This window comes from Phacochoerus africanus, chromosome 14, assembly GCF_016906955.1.
Source record: "Phacochoerus africanus isolate WHEZ1 chromosome 14, ROS_Pafr_v1, whole genome shotgun sequence".
Classification (NCBI taxonomy): domain Eukaryota; kingdom Metazoa; phylum Chordata; class Mammalia; order Artiodactyla; family Suidae; genus Phacochoerus; species Phacochoerus africanus.
In genome coordinates, this window is record NC_062557.1 from 22,819,167 (window position 1) to 22,842,196 (window position 23,030).

The 23,030-nt window shown below is 55.6% G+C and overlaps 2 protein-coding genes across 3 annotated transcripts; one reads left to right on the forward strand and one right to left on the reverse strand.

Annotated features, from left to right (window-relative positions):
* The first annotated feature begins 507 nt into the window (after positions 1-507).
* On the forward strand, positions 508-18,217 carry PGAP3 (post-GPI attachment to proteins phospholipase 3). 2 transcript variants are annotated; one of them, XM_047757972.1, is made up of 9 exons: positions 510-582; positions 2,790-3,139; positions 4,884-4,981; positions 6,640-6,792; positions 15,687-15,749; positions 16,811-16,872; positions 17,228-17,364; positions 17,607-17,811; positions 17,981-18,217. In XM_047757972.1, exons 2-9 carry the CDS (start codon positions 2,959-2,961, stop codon positions 18,042-18,044), a joined length of 963 nt encoding a protein of 320 aa, XP_047613928.1. In that variant the 5' UTR covers positions 510-582; positions 2,790-2,958; the 3' UTR covers positions 18,045-18,217. The 2 variants fall into 2 exon arrangements, with proteins under 2 accessions (XP_047613929.1, XP_047613928.1); XM_047757973.1 differs by lacking the exon at positions 6,640-6,792 and having other exon boundaries at positions 508-582.
* A 2,290-nt stretch (positions 18,218-20,507) lies between these two features.
* Positions 20,508-22,536, reverse strand: PNMT (phenylethanolamine N-methyltransferase). The gene is made up of 3 exons (XM_047757641.1): positions 21,875-22,536; positions 21,148-21,355; positions 20,508-21,036 (listed from the first exon to the last, which is right to left on the reverse strand). Exons 1-3 carry the CDS (start codon positions 22,074-22,076, stop codon positions 20,595-20,597), a joined length of 852 nt encoding a protein of 283 aa, XP_047613597.1. The 5' UTR covers positions 22,077-22,536; the 3' UTR covers positions 20,508-20,594.
* Positions 22,537-23,030: the final 494 nt, after the last annotated feature.

Below are 23,030 nucleotides of genomic sequence, written 5' to 3' on the forward strand. Positions count from 1 at the left end.
TACTCATTAATTGCCTGTCTCCCTTCTCTGACCATGACAAGGATGGTGCCTTGTTCACCACTGTTCCCAGAGACTTGTACGTGGTAAACTGCCATAAAGATTGGATGACATAGGAATCCTCCTTGTAGACCATCCCCCAATTTTTGTTCCTCTAAGAATATGGTCAGTTCGCCTATGATCCTTCAGTACACATAATGCTTCCTTTGTCTCTCTCCTCCCTGGACTGGGAATGATTTTTGCTTCATCCTTTTTTTTTTTTTTTTTCCCCTAGTGGAATGACTGACACCTGAGATGATGGAATGAATCAATGACTTTGCAGGCCATCCCTCACCTGAGAAACCAAAGGCAAGTTAAGAAGCAGATTAAGCTGAGGGGGCTCCAGGGGGAAGGAAGGGGGAGGGTCTCTGGGCTGAAAAGTGGGGAGATGGAGAAGCCTGGTAATTGTGTAGGGTTGTTCTGGCAGGAAGAACTCTCACAAGATGTCCCAGAGAAACAGCACTTCATCTCCCACCAGGACAGCATGACAGATGTCTGTCTCCACTGCCCTCTCTACCTTTAACCTAGGGTTGTTTTCTCCATCAGGTGGGTAGCCATGGGTTTTCAAGAACCTGTGAAATGTTTGAGACCTGAATGACTGTTCAATGTTGGCTCCAAAATATGATAAGAAAACTACAAAAATGTTTTATTAATTGTGTACAAATGTAACAATCTATCAACTATTTACAGCAACTCAATTCAACTATATATAGTTATTTATAAATTTTATTGAATGTGGTCATTGCCACATCTTAGTATGTTTCACATAATGTAGACGAGGCTTCCAAAATTGGAAACTTAAAGGTTTTAAAAAAGCCCTGTTTCTACCTCAGAGTTCTCTTGAAGGGAGAATCCCTGCTTTGTCAGTATTTTTATCCTCTTGAATTTTAAATTTCCTCATCTTTAAATAGGGATCCTCAAAAAGGATTCATCCAAGAATTACAGTAAGGACAAAACAAAATAATGTATTATTTTTAAAAATGGATCTATCACACAACATTGTAAATCAACTATACTTTCAATTTAAAAAAAAATTTTCTAAGAAAAAGGAAAAAAAAAGAACTGCCCTATCAGATGCAAAGTAGTATTAGCACTCAATTTTTTTCAGGTCAGCTCCTGGAGGGAGGGCTGAGGTTGTTTTGCTCATTTCAGCTTCCCAATCTATAGCAACTGGGTGCTCAACTCCCGGGGACACTATTCATGTTATATTTAACTGGAAAAGGCACCATTCATAGAAAAAGTAATGTGAATGGGGCACCCCTGAGTGCCATTCACAGAACATACAATATGAATGGTGCCTCCCGGAGATGTGCTTTGCCTACGTTGGTGCGAAGGGCCTAAGGCTCAGGAAACGTTTGCTGAACGGTGTGAATGAATAGAATCCAATTTTACTTTCGGTTCATTCCACCTCCCAAGATAAAAAGAAAAAGTTGGCCAGGGGTGGAGAGAGTGGACAGGAGGAAAGGCAGTCATTAATCTGCACACACACTAATTATGCATCTAGGCGTCGGTGCTTCAATCAGACGGGTTGTGTGCTTGTGCTGGGGATAGAGTGGGGAGGAGGGGTGATACTAAAGCAAACGTCCTCCTATTCCCAAAGATCCTCCTCTTAATATTCCTTGAAATACTACACCTCCCTCTCCTACCTCAACGTCATCTGAATCACTCTGGTGATTTGACAGCCTTGGTTTGGCACACAAATTCTTACGCCGAATTACGTTATTCATTCACTTAAAAACAAACAAAAAAACCGCGTTCTTAGCGAGCGCCTACCCTGAGCCAAATTCTCTACTAGTACTGGTAGTAGAGTAGTAAAACAAGACAGCAGAGGTCCTCACTCTGCCAGGGAAAACAGACCACTGTATATCACCTTCCAGGTGTTATCACCCTCAGAAGTAGTCTTTATATTGAGACTAGAAAAATCAGCAGGAGTGGGATTAAGAGTGATACAGACGGGGTAAAGCTAGGGAGCTTGAGAGACATGGCCCCTTGAAGTGGGTCAGAGGCAGAGTAGTGAGGGAGACCAGTAGGCAGGAGCCAGATCCTGCAGGGCTTGTGGAGTTACGATTTTATCCTGAGGTAAGTGAGAGCCAGGAAAGAATTTTAAGAAGGAAAAAGTGAAATGATCAAAATTGAATTTTTGAAATTGGAGCATGGGCTGGAGGGGGTTTAAGTAGAGGCAGGGAGATGTGTTAAAAAGCTACTACAGCTGCCTCGGTGACAGATGCTGATGACTTTATTTTTTAATTTTTATTTATTTATTTATTTTTGTCTTTTTGCTATTTCTTGGGCCGCTCCCGCGGCATATGGAGGTTCCCAGGCTAGGGCTCGAATCGGAGCCGTAGCCACCACCGGCCTATGCTAGAGCCACAGCAACGCGGGATCCGAGCCGCGTCTGCAACCTACACCACAGCTCACGGCAACGCCGGATCGTTAACCCACTGAGCAAGGGCAGGGATCGAACCCGCAACTTCATGGTTCCTAGTCGGATTCGTTAACCACTGCGCCACGGCGGGAACTCCCTGATGACTTTAAACAGGGTGGTGGTGACAGTGGAGAAGGAGAAAAGTGGACAGTTTCAGGTACATTAGGAAGTGGAAATCCGACAGGGCTGGGAACCGAAAAACAGCCCCAGTTCAAATTAAGAGACCCCGGAGAAAAAAGAACACGGATGTTGATAAAATACAACTTTACTTTGCTTCTTAACTCACCTGGCGTCTCCCTTCCCCAACCCTTTCGCACGTTTTATGCAGATAAGAATAAGACAAGAGGCGGGGCAGGCGCCCAGAAAAATCCGGGAACTTTTATTTAAACTAGGGTGGACGTCAGCGGAGAGTTTGCGAAAGAACACAAGGCACTTCCGGCTATCCCGGAAGTGAGAGTACCTAAGTTCCTCCGCCGGCGGAGGGCCAGGGTGAAGGGATGGCCTGGCGGACGGCGCGGCTGATGCTGCTAGCTGGAGCAGCCGCACTAGCAAGCGGTTCACAGGGCGACCGAGAGCCGGTGTACCGTGACTGCTTGCTCCAGTGCGAGGAGCGGAACTGCTCCGGGGGCGCACTGAAGCACTTCCGCTCCCGCCAGCCAATCTACATGAGTCTAGCAGGTAAGCCCCACCCCGCGGTAGACCCCGCCCATTTATCTTGGCCCCGCCCCTTCGCCCCCCAGTTGCTACCCCTGCAGTGTGTGTTTTCGTTCCTCCCCTGAGTCATAAGATGAGTGGAAGCTCTGGTGATCCTCATCAGCCAGGAGCTTCATTTACTTTTTCTTACTTAGTCAAATGGGCATTTACCACCTCCTGGGTACAAATCCCTGGAATGACACTGAAATCAGACCAGGGTCCAGCCCTTAGGGACTTTCAGTCCCTACCTGGGACTTCAGCCTTCTCAAGTACAAGGAAGAGGACTATTTATTTATTTATTTATTATTTATTTACTTTTAGGGCCGCACTTGCAGCATTTGGAAATTACCAGGCTAGGGTTGACTTGGAGCTGCAGCTGCCGGCCTATACCACAGCCTCGGCAATGCCAGATCTGAACAGTGTTTGCAGTCTACATCACAGCTCACCACAGCAGGATTCTTAACACACTGAGCGAGGCAGGGATCTAAGCCACGTCCTCATGGATACTAGTCTGGATGAGTAGTGAGCCAGGATGGTAATTCCTGCAGAGGATGATTTGAGCCCTAAGCGACTAAGCAGTAGGAAGCATGTAGGGGAGGGAGGAAGAATCATTTCTGGCTTTGAAAATGTGGGGGCAGTGATTGTTTTGGAACATACTGTAAAGGAAGGGCTTCCAGATGGATACATTAAATTTAGACCTGTGGCCATAGTGGGCACTCATTCAGTTAATTTTCACAACAAACCTTTGAGGTCGATTCTCTTAACCTGATTTTTATAGATGGGAGACTCAGAGAGGTTTAGTGCCCCGCCCAAAGTCACACAGCTAGTAAGTGGTAAAGCAGAGTTTTCTGTTCTGGCTTGTTTGACTACAAGTGTGTTCTCTTTACTATCCGCTTTGCATGCCAGACAGAGGAAACAGAGAGTGGAGGCCCTGGGCAGATATGGGCACATCCAGCAGCTTGGTTTACTCAGGGAGCAAGGTGCATGAAAAGGAGCAGTGGGAAATAAAGTTAGAAAGGCAACATGGGGCTTCAAAAGTCAGACTGAAGAATTTGGGCTTTATTTCATAGGTAGGGCATAAGATGGCAAGGGTTCCTCCCTGATGAATGAGAGCAAATCTTGTGTTCAGGAAGGACAAATGTAAACCTGGAGTTCCCACCATGGCTCAGCAGGTTAACACTCTAACTAGTATCTTTCTCTTATGTGTGTGTTCAATCCCTGGCCATTCTCAGTGGGTTAAGGATCTGGTATTGCCATGAGCTATGATGTAGGTTCCAGACTGGGCTCGGATCTGGCATTGCTGTGGCTGTGGTGTAGGCTGGCAGCTGCAGCTTAGATTCAGCTCCTAGCCTGGGAACTTCCATATGCTGCAGGTGCTGCCATAAAAAAGCAAAAAAAAAAAAAAAAGGAAGGACAAGAATAAACGAAGGTGTTCACAGATGAGTCCATCTGATGCCAAAATCTCCATCTTGGGTGAAAGGCAAAGAGAAGAAACATCTCTATTTGCTCACCGTCCATTCCCCCTCCTAAAACACAGGCACACACACACATCTTTCTCTTGTGTGTGTGTTACACCATCTCTTATCCATTCCAAGCAGGCAGCTAGAATCTTCAGACTTCTCTCCAACCTGCAGAACCTCTTGCCTGTGTTTTATCTTGGGCCCCATTCCAGCTCTTTCTGCGCCTCCCCATGGTGGGGCAGTTCACTAGGCACTTTTATCTGTTTCAGGCTGGACTTGTCGGGACGACTGTAAGTATGAGTGTATGTGGGTCACCGTTGGCCTCTACCTCCAGGAAGGTCACAAAGTGCCTCAGTTCCATGGCAAGGTGAGTTAGAGGGTCACTTGGTATATGGTGGGAGTGTGCTGGGAGTAAGATGCCTCCAGTTGGACCACACTAAGAAGGCCGAGGTGTGGGGGTGATGAGTGTGTGTTTGGGGCAGGTACCTGCTCTCCTCAAAATATGCTGGTTTTCGGAGCTCCCGTCGTGGCTCAGTGGTTAACGAATCCGACTAGGAACCAGGAGGTTGCGGGTTCAATCCCTGGTCTCGCTCACTGGGTTGAGGATCTGGCGTTGCCGTGAGCTGTGGTGTAGGTCGCAGATGCGGCTTGGATCTGGCATTGCCGTGGCTCTGGCAAAGGCCGGTGGCTACAGCTCTAATTAGACCCCTAGCCTGGGAGCCTCCATATGCCATGGGAGCGGCCCTAGAAAAGGCAAAAAGACCCCAAAAAATAAAAATAAAATATGCTGGTTTTCATATCATCAGATGGGACCAATGTGTCCTGCCTCTGGATTTGGGGTAACAAGATCTGGGAGGCTTTGGGGTCTCCTCAGTGAGTAGTGCTGGCTTCTTAGGATGTTTGAGATACCCACCTCGCTACAAGGATAAATTCCCTGACACACACAACTGTCTCCACGACACACTCTCTGTTGCTTACTCAGTAGGAGACTGGATTAAAATAATAATATCCAGAGTTCCCGTTGTGGCTCAGTGGTTAGCAACCTGACTAGCATCCATGAGGACGCGGGTTTGATCCCTGGCCTTGCTCAGCGGGTTAAGGATCAGGCATTGCCATGAGCTGTGGTGTAGGTCACAGACATGGCTTGGATCCCATATTGCTCTGTCTGTGACATAGGCCAGCGGCTATAGCTCCGATTGGACCCCTTAGTCTGGGAACCTCCATATGCCATGGGTGCAGCTCTAAAAAGACAAAAAGCCCAAATAATAATAATAATAATAATAATACCCTTTCAGGGAGTTTCCTGGTGGTCCAGCAGCTTAAGGATCCAACGTTGTCACTACTGTGGCTTGGGTCACTGCTGTGGCATGTGGCCAAAAAAATAATAGTAATATCCCTTTAGATTGCCCTGCAAGGCACAGCTTGTTAATGTCTTTTTTCCGTTTCTTTTTTTTTTTTTTTTCCTTTCTGCTTTTCAGGCCTGCACCTGTGGCATATGAAAATTCCCAGGTTAGGGTTCAGATAAATCACAGCAATGCCAGATCCTTAACCCACTGAACAAGGCCAGGGATCGAACCCATGTCTTCATGGATACTAGTCGGGTTTGTTACCTCTAAGCTGCAATGGGAACTCTGCTGATGCCTTTTGACCATACGATCTTGTTCTAGACTGTCGAGGTTGGCAAGAATTATTCTCCCCAGTTTGTCACAGAGTAAGCTGAGGCTCGGAGGCTGTGGTCAGTGGTAAAGGAGAGATTGTAAGGCCTGTTTTCTGGATGGCAGGTCTACACTGGCCCACCCGGTCTTTCCAGCACTGTGTGTGCTGGCCAGGATAGAGGGATGACCCTTGGCCAGGAACTGGAGGGGAGCTCGTTGACCTGAAGAGGGGCTGCACCTGAGGCTTTGGCCAGGGTCCGAGCTGAGGAACCAGCTGGGGACCTGGTGATGCCACAGGTCAAGAAGAGGTAGGTTGGGCCAGCCAGACGGTGCTTGCCCCTCAGGCCCCTGCCGTGTCCTCCTTTTTCAGTGGCCCTTCTCCCGGTTCCTGTGCTTCCAAGAGCCAGCTTCTGCTGTGGCCTCTTTCCTCAATGGTCTGGCCAGCCTGGTGATGCTCTGTCGCTACCGCGCCTCCGTGCCAGCCTCTTCCCCCATGTACCCCACCTGCGTGGCCTTCGCTTGGGTAGGTAACCTAGCAGGATTCCTGTTGTGCACCCTCCCCCAGGAAGGAGGAACTCTTAGATCCCCATTCTCACCCACCTGGCTTCCCCTCTGTTTTCCAGGACTAAAGTTGTGCCTATGGGGTGGTCAAGCCTGGGGGAGAAGGGGGAAGGTGCAGAGTCAGGCCTTCCCTTTCTAACAAAGTCCTAGGTCAGGCTGTTTGGGAAGGAGGGAGAGAGGAAGGAAACACCGTTCTTGTGAAGCAGGAAGCCGCTAACCCTGCCCCCCCCCCCAGCAGGGAGATTTACAAACACAGGAGGGAAGAGGTTCCCATGTGGCGCAGTGGGTTAAGGACCTGGTGTCACCACAGCTGTGGCGCAGGTCGCACCTGTCGTGCAGGTTCGATCTCTGGCCCTGAACTTCTACATGCTGCGAATGTGGCCAAAAACAAAAACACAGAAAGGAGATGCGGGATACGGAGTATGCTGGGACCACAGGTCCTTTCAAAGACCGCCCCTGGAGGGTTCAGAGCGCATCAGCGCCACCACTGAAACCTGAGGGAAAGAGTTGCGCTCACTCACCTTCCGCCGTCAAAGCAGCCATCATTCACATTGTGGGGTGCTGGAGACCCAAAAGTATATAAAAATAGACAGGTGGAGTTCCCGTCGTGGCTCAGTGGTTGACGAATCCGACTAGGAACGATGAGGTTGCGGGTTCGATCCCTGGCCTTGCTCATTGGGTTAAGGATCCGGTGTTGCCATGAGCTGTGGTGTGGGTCTCAGACGCAGCTTGGATCTGGCGTTGCCGTGGCTGTGGTGTAGGCTGGCAGTTGTAGCTCTGATTAGACCCCTAGCCTGGGAACCTCCATATGCCACGGGAGTGGCCCTAGAAAAGGCAAAAAGACAAAAAAAAAAAACCAAAAAACAAACAAAAAAAAACTGGTCTCTGCCCTCTGACACAAATCACATAGGAACACAATCGGTGTAAGAGTACAACTATGAACAGGTGCGGTGGAGGAGAGCGCAGTGCTGCTCGGGCGTATGATGGGATCTAGACCAGTCTAGGGACATCTCGAGAGCAAGGGGTGCGTGCGGTAAAGTCACAGTGATGAGTGAATATTTTTGTTTGTTTGTTTGGGGTTTTTTTTTGGTCTTTTCAAGGCTGCGCCCACAGGATATGGAAGTTCCCAGGCTAGGGGTCAAATCGGAGCTATACTGCTGACCTACACCACAGTCACAGCAGCACTGGACCTATGCTGCAGCTTGTGGCAACACCAGATCCTTAACCCACTGAGCGAGGCCAGGGATAGATACCCGTCAGGTTCATAACCCCCTAAGCCACAGCAGGACCTCCTGATGAATGAATGTTAAATAGGAGAATCCAGGGAGAGTAGGAGGACTCAGGATGCGCACGGACAGGAGAGAGTGCAGGTTCTATGAGGACCTGAAAGGCCAGGAGTCCAACTAAGCAGGAAGCCCAGGGCAGTGGTGTTGGGCGGATGGGTGGGTGATTGGTGGGTGGAGCCGGGAGATGGATGGAGATGGAGGACCCAGGCCCCTGTAACACTTCAGCTCTCCACTCTCAAAGCCACAGGAAGTGATGAGGGTTGGAGAGAAGGGGCTTCAGGATTAGATTTGCTGTTCTGGCCCCTGTGTAGAGAACAGGTTGGAGGGGGCAGGAGTGGACGCAGGGGCCCAGTTGGTGGTCTTAGCAGAGGGCATGGCAGCTAGACATGAGAAGGGGGTTTTAAAGAGAAGTGTGTTTGAGCTATGTTTTGGAGGTGACATTCAAATGTTTTAAAAGGAGTTCCCATCATGGCTCAGTGGTTAACAAACCCAAGTAGTGTCCATGAGGATATGGGTTTGATCCCTGGCCTCACTCAGTGGGTTAAGGATCCAGCATTGCTGTGAGCTGTGGTGTAGGCTGGCAACTGTAGCTCCGATTGGATCCCTAGCCTGGGAACTTCCAAATGTCGCAAGTACGGCCCTAAAAAGACAAAAAAAAAAATTTTTTTTTAAGTGTTAGAGTTCCCAATGTGGCACAGTGGGTTAATGATCTGGCTTATCTCTGTAGAGGTGCCAGTTTGATCCCCAGCCTGGCCCATTGGCTATGGCATAGATCACAGCTCTGGCTCAGATTCGACCCCTGGCCCAGGAACTTCCATAATGCTGTGGTTGCCGTCCAAAAAAGAAAAAAAAATTTTTTTTAATGTATTTATATAACAAACGCATACATAGCTCTTACTGTGTGCCAGGCACCATTCTAAGCATTTTATAAATACTAATCTTGTTAATCCCATAACAAGCCTTTGAGGTAGGTAGTATTGTTGTCCCCAGTTTGCAGATGAGCAAACCAAGGACTGGAAAGGTTAAGAAACCTGCCTCAGCAGCCAGGGTTTGAATCCAGCCTCTGGCTCCAGCGTCTTACCATCTTGGCTGTGCTGATAACCTAAGATGAGCAGAAAGGAATCAAGGCTGACCCCGTGCTTCTGCTTAGGAGACAGCGATAGAAACTGAGTAGACATGATCACCAACGGGGGACCTGGTGACAAGGGGGCGGGTCTAGGCTGGAGCCCTGAGGAACCCCAAAACTTAATGGCTGAATAGAGGAGGATGAACCAGCAACGGAGACAAAGGAGAGGCCGGAGAGTCGGGGAGGTGGACAAGGAAGCAGTTGTGTGGTTGGGGAGCCCTGGCATAAAGACGAGAAGGAGAGCGTGGGCCGTCCTCCCGAATCCTGGCCCCAACGTCTCTGAGGACCTTGGGAAACTCAGTGCCAAGGTGCCGGAAGTCGAGGCTGAACCTCAGACATGAGGGATGGGGATTGGAAGGAGGGCAGGAAGGAAGCCGTTAAGCCTGTGGGAAATGTTGATTCTCTCCAGTACTTCCCATTCAACAAATAGTAATGCTAATTTTTATCGTTGTTCCCATTGTGGCTCAGCAGGTGAAGAACCCAACTAGTATCCATGAGGATGCAGGTCTGATCCCTGGCTCTGCTCAGTGAGTTAAGGATCCTGTGTTGCTGTGGTTGTGGCGTAGGCCGGTGGCTGTAGCTCCGATTCAGCCCCTGGCCTGGGAACTTCGGAATGCCACCGCCGCCGATGCGGCCCTGGCAAGAAAAGGGAATTGATTGGTTGTGGACCACAGATCACGTGACGGGCACTGTCTCACGTTCTGTACCTAGGTTTTCGCATTTACTCCTCATAATACCACCGTGAGCTCTGTGGGAGGCCCAGAAGGGGAAAAGCTTGCCCAAAGGTACCTGCCAACAAGGTGGTGAGGGGCAGAGACAGGTTGGCGTCCAGGGCTGCCTGGCTCCAGGGCCTGAGCACGGCCCCTCTCTGGGCTGTCTCCGTGTGCCCCGCCAACTGTGTATTGAGCGCTTGCCATGGGCGGAGATGGGGGTCAGCACCGGGTGTTGGGGGGGGCAGTGGGAGCCCCTGCCCCAAGGAGCTAAAGCCCAGTGAGGTACGGGTCTAGCCAGTCTGGGAGGCAGAATGGAGGCCGAGGTGAGGAGGGCTCAGGGAGGGAGCCCTGGGAGCTGTGAGGTGGGGAGACCACATCACAGGGTGGAGAAGGCTTTCAGGGAAGCCCAGGGACGAGGAGAGGCTTCAGCTTCAGCTGGGATGGGCAGGCTGGGCAAGGCTTAGACACACGGCGGGAAAGGAGGCTGGATTCCGCCCTCCAAGCTGGGGGCACAGCAGGAGCAAAAGTGCAGAAGCCAGACGGTGTGGGGCCTGGACAGACAGCCTTGGGAAGGTCAGCCTGACCTTGGGAAGGTTAGCCTGACTACACTGGGTGGGGGGGGGGCCGGTGCTGAGTGCCGGGCTGAGGGGCAAGGACTCCTGTGTAGGCAGGGACCTGGCATCAGCCCACCGTGTCCCAGGCATGGGTTTGATAGAGCCACTGGGTCCTGTTCCAGGCCTCAGGCAGAGAAGGGAATTTGGTCCCAGTCAAGAAAGCAGGAAGGGCGGGAAACCGAGAGGACCCCTCTCCCCTCTTGGTTGGGGTTGGGGTTCTTCCAGGGACACTGCTTGTCTGGCCCACCCCCCATAGCGCCCCCTGGCGGTACCTGCCCCTAGTAGCACAGGCCAGCACTGCCTGAGCTTTCTGAACAAAACTCAGATCCTCACTGGGCTGAGGGAGCCTCAAAGCGCCCCGGCCTTTGTCTTCATGACGTGTGCCAGAGGCCACTGGTCACTTCACAACTCTCCCCTGATCTCCCTGATTCTTGGGCCTTTCATCCCACTGGCGCCGGCCACTCAGTTTCCTTCTTGGCGAGGGTCACTCCTCCCAGGTGTACCCTGGGGTCTGGCATGGCCTAGGGCCCTCGGGGACAGGGTAGGAGGTGGTGTTAGGTTGGGAGAGGACAGGTGCCTGGAGCTGTGTCTTAGGGTGCCCTACATGATGAGGTGTCCTGGGACGTGGGGCCCTTGCATGCCCCCAGCAGGGCCCTTGGGGGACGGAGGCCCAGTGCCCACACTCCCTTTGATGCCCTGGTTTGGATTTTACACTTGATCTTTCATCCCGCCTGTGTTTGCAAGAGGGAAGGATCCTGGGCTGCATGGAGGGTATGGTAGTGGACTTTGTCCGGGGCTGGGTTTTCTGGAGTGAGTAGGGCTCCTGATTTCTGTTGAGGTGGTGTGAGAAGGCCCCTGCACCTGCTCCAGGTTAGGTCTTGGGGAGGTGTGGGGGGTGGGGAGGCTCTCAGCCTTTTTCTCCGGGAATTAGCAGGGCTAGTGAAGCTTGGGCACAAGAAGCCTTGACATTTAGACCTGAACTTGGGCTGGATAGCAGACAGGCTTTGAAGGAACCCACCAAACTTCTGCCCATCACAGACCTTTGACTTCATGAACTGCAGCCTCTGGTCTTGGCCAAAGCTCCAAGGCCAAGGCCAAACCAGTTCTCTGCTCCTTCATCCAACAAGGAAAGGTCCTCAGGGGTAGAAGTGAGGGCGAGGGTGCCAGGAGAACCCAAACCGTCTCTGCAGGTGGGGAGCCTGACAGATCTGGCTCCCTTGGCATCCAACCAGTTTCATGGTGGTGATATTTCTGTCCCAATTTTCTTGTTTTCCAACAGGGAAATAAGGAAGAGCCCCCTGAGCCACAGGGACCCTGCATCTGCTGGGGAAACGATGAGAGGAGATAGGTTAGGGCTACAGCAGAATGCAGGAAGGACTTCCCAACAGTCAGACAAGAGCTGTGGAACAGGCGATGGCAAGAAATCAGGGAATCCTTTTTGATGGTGGCAAAAGCCCCCCTCTCCCATCACAGTCCACTTCTTCCCCACTTCTCTCTCAGGAGTGAACTGGGGCAGGCTTGCCCGGCCTGAGGCGGGGGTGGGACGCTGTGGCCTCAGGGGTTGGGGGGCGCCCAGGATGGCAGCAGGCATCATATTTAACATTCTGCCTCCCTCACTTCTGAGACACTGAGCTATTTAAAGACCCACTTGTCCCCAGCACGGTGGTGTCAATGACAGCCCCGAGCACTGGGGCTTAGCTCTGGGGTCGAATTCCTGACAGATCTGGCTCCCTTGGCATCCAACCAGTTTCACGGCGGTGATATTTTTGTCTCAGTTTTCTTATTTTCCAACAGACTGAAACAGCCTCCTGCTCCCCCTCCGCCCAGCCCTCCTCCTCCTCCTCCTCCTCCTCCTCCTCCTCGTCCCCCTCCCGTTCCACCCGCCTTGGCACCCTGCCCCCTGCCTCCCCCTTTCCTCAGTGTTTACGCGAAGCTCTTGGCGCCCATGGCCCTGCAGGCCTGTCTGATTGGCAGTCACCCCCCCCGACCCCCCCATCCTACTCAGGCTTGGCCAAGGAGCAGGGAGCAGCCATACGCTCGGACTTGCCGTCCTGCCGTCCACACCCCTCCGTCCCTTCGCTTGGGTCCTGAGCACAGGCTCCAAGTGAGGAGAAGCCGGGTCTCTTCAGTGCCTCCTGGCGGGCCAGTGGCTCAGGACCGGGAGGAGGGGGCTCTTCCTACAGCTGACTCTATTCTGGGATCAGGAGCCCCCTGGGCCCCATGGTTTATCCTGGAACATGGCGACCTTTGAGGAAGAGGAAGGGGGAGGGGTCCCTGGACATGATGAAGGAAACTGACATCCCTGGGCCACCCCCTGTGTGCCAGGCCGCAGTAAGAGCCACCACTTCCTGAGGGGCTTCTTTGTGCCCGGCGTTCTGCAGACGTCATCCTCAAGAGCCTCTGGTGCAGTGGCTGCTGTCATTAACCCTGTTTTGTAGGTGAGGCTCAGAGAAGCTGTTCCTTTGCTCAAGATCACACAGCGATTTGGGGGCCGAGGCAGAATTTGAACTCAGAGGCCATCTCGTTATGTTATGGAGGCTCTGGGCATCCTGCCCCCAGCAGGAACTGTGGGATGGGCCTAAGCAGCTGTGGGGAGCCCACTCCTTCTCTGCCTAGCCTTCCCTGGCTGGCAGGGAGAATGGGAGGCCCACTTGGCCTCTTTGGCCTCGGGTCTGTGAAGTGGTGTGAGGGTCCCAGGCTGGTCAACAAGCCGAGGAGAGGTAACACCTGATGTTTAACCTGTCCTGGGAACTGTACTTCTATTACTTGTTCAGTCCTTCTCAATACTGTGATTATTCCCCTGAGGCACAGGAAGGCTAAATAGCTTTCCCAAGGACATACAGGAAATGCAGAGCCAGGATCTGAACCCTGGCAGTCTGGCCCTAGGTCCTGCATTCTTTTTTTTTGGGCGGGGGGCGATCTTTTTAAGGCCATAGCCATGGCATATGGAAATTCCCAGGCTAGGGGTCGAATCAGAGCTGCAGTTGCCAGCCTACACCACAGCCACTGCAACGCAGGATCCAAGCCGTGTCTGTGACCTACACCACAGCTCACAGCAATGACAGATCCTTAACCCCCTGAGTGAGGCCAGGGATCGAACCCGCATCCTCATGAATACTAGTCGGGTTCGTTACTGCTGAGCCACAGTGGGAACTCCAGGTCCTCTGTTCTTAATGACACTGTCTCCTAAGTTCGAGGCGAGCGTCAGAAAAGGAGCCCCCCCCTGAGGAATGGGACACTCCCTAGGGGAGAGGGGACTTTTCAGGGGTGCAGAATCCAGGCTTCAGGTGGGTCTCTGTAAATGGAAGGCACCCCAGGGAGGCAGTCGGATAGGGGACCAAGCAGCCCTGCACCCCCATCCCATAGAGCTCAGGGCTAGCCCTGTGCACCCCCGCGCCCCCCATCCGCCACTTAGCTCAGTCCTCTTGTCACCTCCCCCTTCCTGCTGTGGGTGACAAGGAGACCTGGCTGGCTGCCATTCCCTGCCACCTTCCCCTCCACGTCCCTCTCCCACTGGCTCCAGGGCCACTGTCCTCACCAAGGATCACCCCTGCTCCTGGCCTGCCCCGGAGGCCTGACCCACATGGGGGCCTGGGCCCTGTCTCCAGCCCTGCCTGCTTCGCGCCCCACACCAACCCTGAGGATTGCAGACTTTGCGGGAGCAGAGTCCAGGAAACTACCCCGTCCTGTCCCGTTTTCCAGCCCCCAGATCGTGCCTCTGTCACCATCTCTGGGGAAGGGGTGGCACCAGGGATGGGACAGGGTGGCCGGGCTCAAAGGAGGAAGCAGTCTGACCTGGATAATCACCTGACATCAGGGCTGGAAAGGGGACAAAGGAGCCCCTTGGCCAGCCCCTGATTGTCCTCCGGGGAAGCTCTGGCCCATGTCATAAGGAGCATAAGCAGCAAGAGTCGCCTGGGACGCAGGCCAGACAGACCTACACCAGGTTCCCTGAGCCTCCAGAGACTTCCAGGGTTGACTGGCTTTGCAGGAGAGCCCTGGCCTCCCCTGCACTGCCCTTCCCCTTTCCTCATAAGGCCCCAGAGCCTGCACTAGGGAACCCATCCTGCTGTCTGACCTTCCTGTTGCCAACCAAATGGAGAATGGCTTTTTAACCCTGCTCCCTCTGTCCCCTGCCTGCCCAGTTTTCCTGGTGTCCTTGGCCCCAGTGAGCAGCTCCTGGTCTTTGCCCGTCTCTGGCAGGCCCATACCACACTGGTGCCTCCCTCCCTCCCTCCAGGGCACTCTGGGCCAGACCATGGCTGTTTCTTTCTTTGACCCATTGTCACTGGTTTCCCAGCTCTTCCACCCCAGCCCACCCTTCTTTCAGTAAGTTGGGCCTCTTGCCATGGATGCAGCCGTCCCTGAAAAAAGTGCCGGCACCAATTCTCACGAAAGCCAGGGCTCCTTTGCAAGATGGTCTGCACTCTCTCCTGGCACTTCATTTCCAGAAAAGAGGCCTCAGACGTTCCCTTGGGCCCTGGCCCACCACAGCCCCTGCAGCCCTGCTTCTCTGCTCCGCCCAGAGCTCTGAGCAGCAGCCACTGGCCCAGCGGGTTGGGCCGGCCCAGCCAGGAGGAAGCTGGGCGCAGCTGGCCGGGCTCCTCCTCGGAGACTCGGCCCCAGTGGGATCTGCCTGATCTCCCTCCCTGCCTTGCTTGCTCCAGACACACCCCACGCTGGCCCGAGCCCCTCCACCCCACCCACTTCATTCCCGCTCCCAGAGGCTGAGGTCACCAGCTCCCCTGGCCCGGGTGGGGCTGTCATCACCTGCCAGTTGGGGGAGGAGGTGAGGTTCCCCGGGGGCTGTTGTCTTAGCCATTGAGTAACCCGGGAACTTGGCTCTGCCGGAACTGGTTCCCAGGCCAGGCCGGAACCCGTGGAGGCTGCAGCCCCCCACGGCCTCGGGAGTTCGGGCAGAAGCTGAGCCCGAGGGAACCGGTCTGGGAGGGGGCGGCGGGGCTTGGGTTTGTTCAGTCACTGGGCTCCAGGGCCAGGGACTGCGGGTTTCTCAGTTCTGTAGCTCCCCTTCCCCACAGTGAAATGGATGGGAGCCCTCTGGGGGGCCTTCCCCACCGCGGGGGCGCTTACTCACCAGCCGCCTCCTCCCTCCTCAGGTCTCCCTCAATGCTTGGTTCTGGTCCACGGTCTTCCACACCAGGGACACCGACCTCACAGAGGTGAGCGCCTCCCACTCCCTCCCCTGCCTGGGACAGCCCCGGAGGAGCCCAGTCGAGGTGGGGCAGAGCCAGCTCTTCCTTCTCGAGACTCACTCGGTCTCCGGGTCTCCCGAGCGCCTGCCCTGTGCTGGGCATTTCAGACCCGTGAGTGCACTTGAGCCTCACTTCACCCGTGAGGCAGGTGTGATTATTGGCCCTTCAGCCTCGATGCAGCAGCTGAGCCTTGGACGGTTGAAAGCACCTGCCCGGGATCGGGCAGCCAGTGAAGGGGTGCAGTTGAACTTAGCCCACAGCTGTTGAAGTCCAGACGGCACTTGTGAGTTCCGCAATGCGCTCTGCCGTCCTGCAGTCTTGGCAGGCACCCTCTACCAATACCTCTAAAGGCTTGCTGCTGCGCATGTTTTTTAAAAAAAATTGTATAATATGGGGAGTTCCCAAGGTGGCTCAGCAGATTAAGAACCCGACTAGTCTCCCTGAGGACGCAGGTTCGACCCCTGGCCTCTCTCAGTGGGTTAAGGATCTGGTGTTGGCATGAGCTGTGGTGTAGGTTGCAGATGTGGTGTAGGTTGCAGATGTGGTGTAGGTTGCAGATGTGGCTCAGATTCCACGTTGCTGTGGCTGTGGCGTAGCTGCAGCTCCCATCCCACCCCTAACGTGGGAACTTCCAAGAAAAAAAAAAATTGTGTCATGTGAATACAGGGTTAGTGTGTTAAACTCAGGTGTGAAACAACCATAGAGAGAAAAAGCACAAAGAGGAGTTCTCTTGTGGCGCAGCAGGTTAAGGATCTGGTGTTGTCACTGACTGCAGTCGCCCAGGTCACTGCTGTGGCTCAAGTTCGATCCCTGGCCCAGGAACTTCTGCATGCCTCAGGCGGAGCTGAAAAAAAAAAAAGAGCATGAGACGTGTCCCACTAGGAGTCCCACGTTAGATTATGGACAGGCCTCGGCTGCTCCCCCCCGCCCCCATCCCTGGTGGGTCCTCTGTGGGCTCTGCCCTCCATGAAGCCTTGTCCATCACTACTCTCCTCACGCCAGCCCTCACCAGTTCTCCTTGTCCTCAGAAACTGGACTACTTCTGTGCCTCCACTGTCATCCTCCACTCAATCTATCTGTGCTGTGTCAGGTGAGCTTGCCTTAGCTGCTACAGGGGTAAAATCGGGCTGAGAGGGGTCACTCAGCTCTCCCTTGGGGGTGTCCTCCCAGGGCTTCCTTCACTGTCCCTCGCACACCCTCCGGAAGGTTCTGGATGGGGATCAGTTCTGCAGTGGGGCTGAGGGCCCTCGCTCTTTCCAAAGAGCTGTAGCGCTTGGCCACAGTCCCCCTCCCCGAGAGACTGGAGGCCTCCCCAAGCTGGCCTGCTGTGATGGGGGAGAGGGGCCGTGGCACCCCCATACTGCTGAGGCGGGGAGGGGGGCTTCAGAGAAGGCTGCTGCGGGCACCGGCCGCCCTGCGTCTGAGTAGCTCTGGGTGGGGAGCAGGACCGTGGGGCTGCAGCGCCCAGCCGTGGCCAGTGCCTTCCGGGCCCTCCTGCTGCTCATGCTGACGGCGCACGTCTCCTACCTGAGCCTCGTCCACTTCGACTATGGCTACAACCTGGCGGCCAACGTGGCTATGGGTGAGGCTCGTACCACCTGCAGAACTGCTGGTTCGGGGCAGAGGTGGGGGCTGGTGCTTTTCCCAGAGAAGGAGGTTCTAGAGAGACCCTTGGGGTGAGGGGAGGGGAGAGAATTGGCAGTGGGAGAGGGGAGAGACTGAGGCTGGTCCGAGGGGCTGGAGGAGACTTCCGGGGCGGGGCCGGGGTTGGGGGGAGAAGGAAGTCCAGGGAGTGAGCGTCTCCCTGCCCCCACCTGCACCCAGGCCTGGTGAACGCAGCCTGGTGGCTGGCCTGGTGCCTGCGGAACCGGCGGCGGCTGCCTCACGTGCGCAAGTGCATGGTCGTGGTCCTGCTGCTGCAGGCGCTGTCCCTGCTCGAGCTGCTCGACTTCCCGCCTCTCTTCTGGGTCCTGGATGCCCACGCCATCTGGCACATCAGCACCATCCCTGTTCACGTGCTCTTCTTCAGGTGGGTGCTGCTCCCTGCCCAGCGCTTACCTCCCCCGGGCTCTCCCTAGCCTGCTTCTTAGAGGCCTCTGCATGGGTCACCCACGGCCAGCTTGCCTGCACCACCCCACCCCGCCCCCAGGGGACGCTCTCAGGGCCGAACCTCAGCAGGCTCCTCCCTTGACCCACAGCTTTCTGGAAGATGACAGCCTCTATCTGCTGAAGGAATCAGAGGCCAAATTCAAGCTGGCCTGAAGGCCCTGGAAGCGAATCTCCCCCTTTGGGAATCCCGTTCCTCCATGCTGGCTCCTCTTCTCCCCACCAATCCTTGAGATGATTTATATTTTCCTTTTAGCATCTTGCATTTGGACATGAAGGGTGTGAGCCCAGAATCATGTAACATGCCCGCCCCCTTACTTGCCCCCACATGGCCCTCGCAGGTCTTGGCATCTGTTCAGACCTGGCCTCAGTGTATCTGAGGCTAGAAGGTGGGCAACCCCTCTGTCTTCAGTCCCAGGAGCTGAACTGGGGTGGAACTGTGTTCTTCACTAGACAGAGAGGAGAGCTGCCTCTCCCTCCCTGTCAGACTCCTCCTCACATTCCTTTACTGCCTGGGGTGGTTTCCAGAATCCACTGTCGTGCGGGGAGTTCAGGAGTTGGGGATACAGTGGGGTGCTCTTCTGTTACCCCCGTGCTCTCCTCCAGGGCACCACTAGGTGGTGCTAGATGTCTGCTCTTTGGCTGCCCAAGTTTCAAGGCAGGTCTCTCTCCCCATGGGATCTAGAGGAACCATGCTGTTGGGATTGGGGAGCAGTCTCTCCCAGATGCCCAGGAGGCCTCAGCACACTCCCCCTTTGGGGCCAGGGCCCCAGAGAGCCCAGGATAGGAATCCCTCTGGCCCCTGTGCTGCTGTGCTTGTTGGGAGCCTGCATGTGTGTGTGTCAGGGAGACCAAGTGGGTAGGTGATGGATAGTGGACGTGGACCTGGGATGTGTGGGATGCTGGGTGGGGCTGTGTGTGCGTGTGTGAGCACTCGCCTTGTGCATTGTGGAAAGTGAGGGGGGGAGCGTGTGAGTGGTTTTAAAGTGTGTGTTGGAGTTTCAGGTGTGGCTCAGCAGAAACAAACCCTACTAATATCCATGAGGATGTGGGTTCCATCCCTAGCCCTGCTCAGAGGGTTAAGGATCTGGCGTGGCTGTGGCTGTGGCTTAGGCTGGCAGCTGTAGCTCTGATTCAACTCCTAGCCTGAGATTTTACATAAGCCGCAGGTGCAGCCCTAAAAAGCAAAAACAAACAAACAAAAAAACCAGTGTGTTGGGGGGGCAGGTGGGTTCGTGGGGGTTAGGGGAACATGCATGGACCGAGTGTGAGTGCAGGTGAGTGTGAGTGTCGCACAGTTAGGGGCGGTTGGGGGGAGTCAGAGCACCTCAACAACCATTTCCTGAGCACCAGCTCTGCACAAAGCCCCAGGCCACGCAGAGACCTACGTTGTCCCCAAGATCTGGCTGAGGGTAACCGTGTCCAGGCTGCATGTCGGTTTATGTGTTCCTTTCTTTTGCCCACCTCTTTACAAACCATGGGGCTCCTGCACAACCCAGGATCACCCTCCAGCATCAGCCCCCTGAGAGGCAGGGGGAGGAAGGGAAAAGGGGCTCCTCCTTGCCTAGACATGGTTGGCCAACTTCTTGGCAGTGCCCTGCCAGCTAAGCCCTTTTGCCACTGCCTGACCCTGGGGAGGGTGGGGGCAATCTGAGGGAAGAGGGAAGAAGGCTTGCAGCTGGGTCTGGTGTCTGGTCTTCCCAGAGGCAGGCAGGGGCCATCCTGTGCCTGCACCCTGGTAAAGGTGACCCCTGCCAGTTGTCAGCAGCCATAGCACATTCCTGCTCCACGAGGATAGAATGTGGAGCTCCAGAAACTTTCCATCCAAAGGCCATCTCTGGGATCGGACAGGGAGTCTGGATTCTTGTTCTTTCCCTACCCTCTTGCTCCTCCCTGGGGGTCGGGGCACTGTGCCAGGACTCCAACCTCAGGGACTTGGGTGGCCAGTGTCAACTTCTTTTGATACTAAGACCTCTTTTAAGGTAGGAGGGAGAGCAGCAAGAGACATTCTTAATAAACCAATTCTCAGCCTCACCTACCCTTGTCTGGCTCGTTCGTGTCAGTAGGGCGGGCTGGAGGGAAGGAGACAGAGCTGGCTGGAGGCAGCAGGTGCATGGGCTCTCTACCTGGGCCCGTGGGAGTGGGGATGGCAGGGCCCAGAGTCATGGCAACAGCAGAACTGGGCTGCTGGTGGGGGCTGGGGGGACGGAACTGGTGCGCATCCCTCCCAGCTCCCTTCCCTGCCTTTGTGCCTGGATTATAACCCCGCCTCCTGCGTGTTCCACTTGAATCTCCTCATCATCCCCTCCTTTGGGCTCCACTAGGCTCCACTACTATTTATTCATTCTTAACCTCTCTGAGCTTCACTGTCGCTGAGTGAGGACTGAATGGACCGAGCAGGTGCCCGGCACACAGTGGATGCCACGTGAGCTCCCTCTGACCCTGGCCTACCTTAGTTTGGGAAGGATGAGTGGTACAGAAACCTACCTTCATGGAAACCTCTGGGGGTGGGGGGTGGGCAGGCCAGGGTGGATGCCTCCCCAGACCCCCACAATGCAAAAGAGATGCCAGCCGTTGTGGCTTCCCAGGAGAGTCACTAACTACACTTGCACCAGCCGGCAGGGACTTATTTCTTTATTAGACATCACCTCGGACAACAGGGACTCGGCGTGGGTGAGGGATGCCGGCACTGGGTGTGCTGGGGCCTCACACCCCCACCTTCTTCTGGGCCCAGGCAAAGAAGATGCCCTTGACATCGTCCACGCCTGTCCGAAGGTGGGCCGGCATGACGTAGGTGCGCAAGTCCCGCACCTTGTAGCCGCTACGTGCCAGAGCCTCCCTCACCTCCTCCTCACACACAGGCACCACTGCCAGCCTGGCCTCCCCAGCCAGGTACCACGACTCCTCCAAGGCCCCGATGAGGAGCAGGTGCCCTCCAGACCTCAGCAGTGTGGTGATGTGGTCCAGGGCCCGCTGGAAGCTGGCCAGGTCTGGACTCACAGCCTCCAGGCAGAAGGCAGAGACCAGGGCATCGGCAGGCAGGGGCGCCAAGCTCCCGGTGCCCAGGGGCTGGGGCTGGTGCACGTCGATGGGCAGGATCCGCTTCACCCTCGCTCGCAGCTGGCGCTCCTTCTCCTGGCAGGATTCACTGGGAGCAGGAGGCAGGGTTAGGACCAGGGCTCTGGCCTCCCCTGGCTCTGCTGCCTCCCTCTGTGGGAAACGCCCTGCCGGGCCCTCAACTCCCCTCCCCAGCCCTTACCCCTTGCCCTCAATGAGGCAGACGTGCTGGCTGTAGACACTCCAATCGAAGGCCCCGGGCTCTTCTCGCAGCCAGAGTCCCAGCTCCTGGCGGTTCACCTCCAAGAAATCAGTCATGGTGATGTCTTCAAAGTGGGCGCAGGCGCTGAGCAGCTGGTATATGGTGGGGCCTGAACCAATGTCAATGAGGGCGCGTCCAGACACCTCACCTGGGTGGGGTAGAGGAAGAGGGTCCTGGTGCCAGGCCTGTGCCCCCATGGCCACCTGCTTCAGTCACGGCCTCCCTTACCTGCTGCTCCTCCCCTGCTCTGTTCCTTCTCCCTCTCTAAGTGTCTCTGTCTGGAAAAAGCATCAGCTGTAGAGCTCGCCTAACCAGGGTCTGAGTCCTGGCTCCACCATCGACTGACTTACCTGGGGAACAGAAGTGAACCTCTCTGAGACTGAGATTCCACCACTATAAACTATAGCTACCAGTGAGGATGGGGGGGGGGCTCTCAGGTGCCCTTTCTCTCTCCCCTCCTGCTTTCCTTTCTCCCCCGCGTTCTGCATTCCCCACCTCCCCTCTCAATTCTGCTTCCCTTCCACCCTCTCTCCCCCGCCTCTCATGTGATACCGCTCCTCTTCCTCTTCTGATTTTACCTCCTTAGCAGCTACCCCCCGTCTGGCTCTTGCCTGCGCGCCCCTTTAGCTCCCTGATGACTTATCCTGTGTCCCCCTGGCGCGCTCACCGGTTGCGAAGGTCTGGGCCAAGCAGCGCAGCTTCCAAGGCCCCACGCCATCCGGGCTGCTCAGGTCCCCCCGAGGGGGCGCGTAGTTGTTGCGAAGGTAGGCGCGGGGCTCGAAGCGCTGGTAGGCCAAGGCGACCGCTGCCTGGCCCGGGTCCGAGTCGGGGGCCGCGTCCGCAGCGTGGCTCTGGCCTGTCCCGCTCATGCTGCTGCCGCCGGCCGCCCAGTCCCCCGCTCGCCTTTATCTGCAGCCGGACCCCCGCCTGACCCCTCCGCTGCGGGGGCAGTGGCTAAGCGATGAGCCGCCCGGGGCCACGCAGGCTCTGTCTCCCCTACCCCATCCATCTCCTTTAGTGTCCAAAGAGCAGACACGCGGGAGGGGGGACCATCCGTCCCCGCCCCTGCTTCGCAGTTGCTCCGGCTGCCCTCCACCCTTTGCCTCACCTGCCCTGGTCTAAGGCCAGCTTCCGCACCTGCCCCTCAGCTTCCTACCCCCAGACACCCTAAGACCCCCTGCATCCGCCAGACCCAGCACCCCAATCCTCTTCTCCAGCCCTCGCAGCCATTCACCCCCTTTGCTCGACATCCCATCCCTTCTCTTTTGCCAGGGTTGGAGTTAGCCCTTTCTCACCCCAGCTGCCAGCGCGCCCCACCCAGGGGCCCAGCCCGCCCCCCACTCCCCCGCCAGTCTTCCCATCTCAGGGACACCCTGTCCAGTATCCACTCCCCTTTCTTATAAAATCACCTCAATTCCCCTTCTCTGCCCCTCCTCTAGCCCTCTCGTCCCTGTCCTCCAGCGTTTCCCCACCCCCACCCCCACCGCCCCTCGGCCCGACTCCAGAAAGGACAGTCCGTTCCAGCCTCCGCCACGGTCGCCCCGGGGCCCCAGAGCGGAGCTCGGGCCGCTCCCGTCAGATGGCAGCAATGATAGGGGAGGCGAGCGAGGCTAATGCACTTAGCGGGCGGAACAGCCTGGCCTCCCCTGCGGGCCCTGCGGGCTCGGAGCCGCGAATCCGGGGCCATCCGAGGGCGGAAGGCTCGGGACGTTCCCGCCAAGGACTCCGGTGAGGTCAGAAGGGCGCGGGGCGCAGTCTCCAGGCTGCCAGGGCCACCAGAGGGCGCGGTCTGAGCCTTCGGGCGCCAAGGGATTAGGCGTGTC